This window comes from Aphis gossypii, unplaced genomic scaffold (assembly GCF_020184175.1).
Source record: "Aphis gossypii isolate Hap1 unplaced genomic scaffold, ASM2018417v2 Contig00768, whole genome shotgun sequence".
Classification (NCBI taxonomy): Eukaryota; Metazoa; Arthropoda; class Insecta; order Hemiptera; family Aphididae; genus Aphis; species Aphis gossypii.
Window position 1 is genome coordinate 41345 of NW_026083272.1, and position 7682 is coordinate 49026.

General features: G+C 31.0%; 1 protein-coding gene across 1 annotated transcript; it reads right to left on the reverse strand.

The window, feature by feature from the left end:
• Positions 1–5847: 5847 nt before the first annotated feature.
• LOC126555253 (uncharacterized) lies at positions 5848–6333 on the reverse strand. The gene has a single exon (XM_050210202.1). It carries the CDS (start codon positions 6331–6333, stop codon positions 5848–5850), a length of 486 nt encoding a protein of 161 aa, XP_050066159.1.
• Between the last annotated feature and the right edge of the window lie 1349 nt (positions 6334–7682).

The window sequence follows — 7682 nt, forward strand, 5'->3', positions numbered from 1 at the left end:
TAATATTTCATTATAATCTTATTTACAAACTTTCTACATTTTTATTGTGAATATTAAAAATTTGTTTATAAATTATAGTATAAATTCAGGGGTGTTCTGATAGGGTTTATTACACATACGTAGTATACTCCCAAGAGTTAATTCTATCAGAAGCTATAAGAATATTTTTTTTTTTTTTGTAACGCAAAATTAAGTATTTTAATTAGAACATTGAGTTCATAAACTTATAACACATTATATAATACATTTAAATACAAATTATATGGTTACATTTCGGTTGGATCTCAAAATTATCAGTTGTAAATCAAAGCTCAGGTTATTCAATTTGATATTGTTAAAATTTATAATTTTAAAATGTCTTAATACTTTAGGCTACAGTTAAAAGAGGTAGAAAACCTCGAGTTGATGCAAATATAATTGTTGAGGCATTTGAAAAAAGAAAGCACGAAATTATAAATGAACAGTAAATAGTAAAAAAACGAAGAGCTAGAGCTAAGTACCAAGTCACTAGGCTTCCATCTCATAAAACAGCTTATAATAAACTGGCTAACTCACTAAAAAAGGCTTTGGCAAAATATAAATCATATGAGTTTGAACAAAAATTACACTCTCTATCAGTCATTGATGGGAGTCTATGGAGGGAAACTAAACGGTTACTTAAGTATAAATCTGCTTCACCTCCACTGTTAAATGCTGACAACGCGCTCGCCGTTTCAGATGCTGAAAAATCAGAAGTATTCCAAGCCCATCTTTCTAAAACTTTTTATCCGCATGAGGATATCTATAATCCGCAACATATTATTGATGTTGAAAATTATTTAAATTCTACCTTGCCAAATGCTCGCCCAGAAAAATACTTTACACCTAATGAAGTTAAAAATATGATCTCTAATTGTTCTCGCAAAAAATCTCCAGTGTTTGATCTAATAACGGCTAATGTTGCTAATTGTTTACCGAACAAAACCTTTATAATGCTTACTTATATCTACAATGCTATTTTAAGACTTTCATACTTCCCCACTCTTTGGAAGTTTTCGCAAATAATTATGTTTGCTAAGCCGGATAAACCACCTGACCTCCCAACATCCTATAGACCTATTAGTCTGTTGCCATATTTTTCAAAAATTCGCGAAAGACTCATTCTCAAACGCATTTATCCACACATAATTTCAAAAAATGTACTCCCATCTTCACAATTTGGTTTTAGAGCCAAACACAGCACCGTACACCAAGTCCACAGAGTAATTGATGCAATCTCTACCTCCCTTGAAAATAAATGCTACTGTACTTGTGCCTTTTTAGACATCTCCCAGGCATTTGACAAAGTCTGGTATGATGGTCTTCTGTTTAAGCTTCGCAAATTTCTTTCTCCTTGTAGTGAGCCGGTCCTGGTGAAGATGGCTCAACACGATTTAACGACGAAGTCCACTTTATCGTCTATCTTCTTCGGAGAACGTAGGAAATTTGTAGTAAATAAACAACTCGTTTTTTATAAGTTTGAAAATCAAGTTATTTATTAACTGAGACAAAGTAAAATAATAAAGGCTAGACCGATGTGTTGTTAAGTATAGAACAACGCCACCGGTCCATGCGTACTTGAGGCTTAACTATGTCTGAATCTTAATACTACCACAACCCTTTTTATATAAAACTAATCATGGACGTAGTCCCAGAATATACGTGTGTGTCATGGTAAACCGGAACACAAGTTTCGTGTTTACTAAGACACGATTATTGAATGCATATTTGCTTTCTAAAAATTCATATAACTAGATCTATAAATAATATAAAGAATATACGTATTTTAATTCTACGAATTCATATAACAAGAATATAATACTAGATCTATAAATTGGATATATGAAATTATTGCAAACAGTATCAGCTCAAGGTAATAAAAATAAAGTAATAAAATAAAGTAATATGGTCGGATTACTACATCCTGCATTATTTCTACTAATGAAGTCATATTATACAGACCGACATTTTCAAATACGTCAAGGTTCCGCCACCTCAAATATAGCCACAATAAGTGCTGGAGTTCCCCAAGGAGGTGTGTTTTCTCCTATTTTATTTAATATTTATGCTGCTGATCAACCTTCTACACCAAATACTATGTTGCTGATTATGCTGACGATAAAGTCATATTATCAGTACATAATGATACATTAATTGCTTCAAGAAATTTACTATCCCATTTAAATATACTCTCTGAATGGTACACTAAATGGAAAATTAAATTAAATAACAACAAATCCACTCACACAACATTCACCCTAAGACATGGACTTTGCCCTAGCGTAACTGTAAATAATTTACCAATCCCTTCTCTTGACACTGTTGAATACTTAGGACTAAACCTCGACAAAAGACTGACCTGGCAAAGTCATATTAGAAAAAAAAGATTACTACTTAATGCCCGCTCTCGCTCTCTAAAAGTATTACTTTCAAAAAATAAATGTTCATCGTTAAAAACAAAACTTCAAATATACAAATCTCTTTTAAAACCCATATGTACGTATGGAATCCAGCTGTGGGGATCGGCAAAAAAAAAAATATAAATAAAATTCAGGCCTTCCAAAATATTACCCTTCGTAAAATTATAAATGCCCCACCCTTCGTCTCTAACATGACTCTCCACAAAGACCTAGGTATAAAAACAGTAGAAGAAGAATTTCTGTTTTCTATAAACGATTTTATAATAAATTAGAAAATCATGAAAATCATCTAATAAAAAGCTTACATATCCCGTCACGTAGGCTTAAAAGGAAATGGTGAAGGGATCATTTAATTTAATCCTAATAAGCTAAGTAACTATCACATAATAAACAAGCTAAGTGTTACCAATGGGTGGCTTCTTATTCACGTAACCCTATAATGTTTATTACCCTAATCTCACATATACTTATTGTGCTTAATTGTAGAGATTGTATATTTCTTGTAAAAAAAAAAAAAAAAACATATGGCGTAGGTTTATTGGTGAAAACTAAATTAAATAAACATAAAACAAAACTATAATTCGTGGTTTTATTATATTATATTATAATTTATACCTAGTTATTATTCATTTATGTTTTAAAAAAGTCAAGGTTTCTTAGTATGTGTAGAAATATAAAATTACTGCATATTAAAAATAAAATAAAAATACAATTTTTAATTTTAATTTAAAAACATTAATTGTTAATTTTATTATTGTTGCGTAGATTATTATATTTTATGTACCTATATCCGACATCTAAGATTTGACCAATTTTGAATGTTTTTTTAACTGTTTATTTTGTTACGATTTTGTAGTACTGCATGTTGGCGCATCCTTATTGTTTGGTAATATGTGATAATATGAGTAAGTATTTCTTTTTATGTTGAGAACATGGAAAACATAAAAGATTAGAACTGTTTTGCATAATATCTTCAACGCAGCAATCAATACATTTTCATTATTAGAAAACTTTTCAAATGAATTTTCTATCAACAAAATTAAATTAAAATATCCTTGATTTGGATGTGTTAATCTTCCCCTAGATTTCATATTTGTAAAAGTTGCTTCTTGTGTAGTTGAAGAATTACCTGTAAAGTATTTGACATTAGTATTTATCATGAACTAAGATCATAGTTCTAAGTTCATAAAGTTCATAGTATTTATATTTTATATTAATTTCTAACTGTTTTTTATTTTAAGGACTATATTTTATTATTTCTAATTCCATTGAATTAATGGAGTAATATACCTTTCTTAAATATAAGTATGTCTTAGTACGAACCTGGATAGTTAATAACATCTACCAAATGTTGTATGTGTGATATATTATGTGAAAATGCTATTTTATTAATCCCCAAAACATCCTCCTTCATCAACTTATCTTTTATATAGGATGTTATTTGACTCTCTTCAAAATTTATAATTACTTGTTTTTAAACTGTTGCTTTAATTATATCTGTTTTTTCATTTTTTATACAGAAATAACTCAGATCTACCTCATCATAATGAAAGTACCAGCCATCAGGTAATTTTAAACTATTTGGAATTTGTTTCAAATCGGATATCAAATGATCAAAGGTTTCAAAACACTGAATCTGTTTCATAAAAAAATTTAAAATATTGGATACCTGTATCATTTTTATATAATTATTTTTTAATCCACTGTGAATTATTGTTATGTAATAAAAGCTCTGTTTCAGTACTTTCAATGGGCCACAACAATTGTCGCTTACATTTAAGAATATCATTATCAAGATTGTCTTCTATCGATCTTTTGTTCGAAACCTAAATGTTTTATTTCCACATGTAACTTTATTTATAACTTTCATTTAATAATAAATTACCTGTTCATATAATAAACTTGATGTATTATTTATTGTTTCGTAATTAAAAACCGAGGGAAAAGAACCTTTCTTGAAACCAGGATTGAGTCTTAATGTAAAAGGAGTCAACTATAATATTGTAAATAATATGTTTATGTACAATTGTATTAAATATTTATGAATAGAATCAACATACTTCATCATTAGTGTTATAACCAGACCATCCTGAATAATTGTTTAAAAAGTCATCTGGCTTAAAGTGTTTTTCGCATACGAAATTAACTTTTGTAGCAAAACCATTTACTTTTAAAACGATGTCAGTCCAAATATTTACCGAGGTCTTAGGAACTTTAAAAAAGGTACATTTACTAATATCATCTGCGCTTGTGCTCAATTTAATTGCACATTTTCTTCCCATTTTTATGAAATAAATAAACACAGTTTTACAGAAAAGTAACAATAACGTTTATTCTGGAAGTTTGGAGTAATGCTCAATGTAAAAAGTAACTATTAAGTAACTATTTTTAAACAAAATATTAAAAATATTAAATATGTCCGCTAGAGTGAGTTACTATCGCATAGTTTTGTACCCATAACATTTCCTAACCGGTATTAGGGTATACGTGACCAGTCCATATTGTCATAGTTCATGCTTTGAGGCAACCTGTATTATCTATAAACCTTGCTCCACAAATACTTCACTAGACCGTGATAATTGGAGTCAACTGATAAGTGTTATAGATTATAATAATATATTATCTATGTTAATATACAAATTACCACTTCACCAAAATTTCCCGCATAAATTAGAATATTATTTTAATTATTACATTAATTGTTATTTGTTACTGCATATAAGAGCAGTATACTATAGATTTATTTAGTATGAATATTTGTTTTGTTTTTTTTATCAGTTGAATTACAGACCAATATAAAATGATCTGGAATGATGTTTTTTATAGTAATTTCGTATTATTACAATTGTATTGCATTTTCCAATGGGGTTTCCGTAGGAAGTATGAACTTTTTCTCTCGCGAAATCTGTCGAAGTAGTTAGTTCTATCACCGTTTAATCGAATTTTTCATGGTTTTTTCAATCTCGATTATTTTTGTTACTTACTTTAATTTTCTTTCTTTCTTTCTTCTAGCTTTTACAGTCCATTTAGGACCTTCGCTGCCTCAACCACATCTTTCCACCTATTCCTATCTTCGCTATCTTCAATCCTTATTAAATCTTCTGAGATTTCCGTGAGATCCGTTTTCACTCTGTCCACCCATCTTTGTCTTGGTCGAACCCTTGGTCTTTTACTGTTTAGTCCTCCAGTGAATAGATTTTTTGCAATACCTTTCGATCTCCAAATATGACCCACCCATTCTAACCTTTTCTAAACCATTCTCAATTTGATTTCGTTGTGCATATTGTTACGGTTGTTTATATTAGTTCCTAGATACTTGAAATCCGTAACATGTTGGAAGACATATCCATCCACTAGTTTATCATCTAGAGCTCTCTCTTCTCTTGATACTACTATGTATTTAGTCTTTTCATGATTGACTTTTAATCGGTTCCGCTGCTTTAATTAGGTCTGCAGTCCTCATTTCCACATCGATTCGAGAACTACCAATGATTACTATGTCATCTGCGTATGCTAAGATAGTGTTCTGTCCCAAAATTTCCATATTTTGTCTAGCAGGGAGAGATCTAATTACTTTTTCTAAAGCCAAATTAAAAAAAACTGGAGAGAGCGCATCTCCCTGTCTTAGGCCAGCCCTCACTTCAAAACTTTCTGACAGTGTATTTGCATATTTTACTCTACATTTTGTTTCGGTATTGCACTCTTTTATCAGCTGGATGAGTTTGGTTGGTATACCAAATTCCTCTAGTGCTGCACATAGTTTTATCCTTATAATACTGTCGTACGCCTGTTTGAAGTCCACGAAGCAAAGATGCACTTCTCTACCGTACTCATAGTACTTTTCTAACAATTGTCTGATTCTAAAAATGGGGTATGTTGTAGATTTCCCTCTCATAAATCCGCTTTGATAGTCTCCAATTATGTCGTTAGCATAGACTTCCAGCCTTCACAGGATTGCTATCAACAGAACTTTATAGCAAGTGTCTAAAAGTGAGATTCCTCTATAGTTTGATGTTTCCATCGGGTCTCCTTTTTTATACATCGGGAAAATGATCGCTGTTTTCCAGTCGTTCGGGACTTTTCCACTTACCCATATTTCTTTGATCAATAGCTAAATCTTTGATATTCATTTTGGGTTAGCTGTTTTAATTAATTCCGCATTGATATTGTCTTCCCCCGGTGCCTTGTTGTTTTTTAGAGATTTAATTATCAGTGTTATTTCTTCATATTCTGGTTCTGTTAATTCAGGCTGTACAGAGTTGTAAGTGGTATGTTCTTGACATTCCTTTGGGTGGACATCCTCATTAGTGGTACTCAGTAATTCTTTGAAATGTTTCCGGAATTCTTCAACTATATTAGATTCCTCTGTAATCAAGCAGCCGTGGGTATCTTTAATTATGCAGGTTTTGGATTTAAAACCATCCTTGAAGATCTGCATTTTCCAAAAAGTAGTCGTGGATTCCTTCTGTATTCTTCTATATTTCTTATTTTTTGTTGTTCATACTCTCTCTTTACGTTTCTTATTTTCTTACTTGCTATTTTTCTGAGTTCCTGATATCTTTCCACATTCTCAGGCGTTGGTTCCTGAATCATTTTTTGTCTAGCTTTACTTCGCTTTTCTGTAATGTCTCTACATTCGTCATCAAACCATGGTTTCTCTCTAGTTTATATTTCTTTCTTAAACAAAAGAGCCGCTTTATTAACAGTTTCCTTGACAATATTCCACCCTTTTTCACTATCAGGCTCTGTATCCAGTTTGTTTGATTCAAGGATATTGTTAAGATTATTATGGTAGGCAGTAATTTTTTCCTGGTTTTTTATTTTGCCCATATCTAACCGGAATTTTTTCTTTATTCCTTTTTGGTTCCTATTTCATTGTCTTGACACATTCACTTTTAAAGAACTGATGACCAGGTAGTGGTCAGTGTCGCCATCTGCTCCTCTATAGCTTCTTACGGAATTTATACTGGATTAAAATCTTTTATCAATCACTACATAATCTATCTGGCTTTTATATTGGCCATCTGGGGATATCCAAGTATGTTTATATATATCCTTTCGTTGGAACAGTTTATTACCAGCCCTTTATCTGTGCAAAGACTAATTAATCTCATACCATTATTGTTGCTTTCTTGGAGTAAACTTTCTTTGCCTACAATTGGTTTGAATACATTCTTCCTTCCTACTTGAACATTAAAATATCCTACTACTATTTTTATGCTTTCTCTGGGGATATTGTCAAGT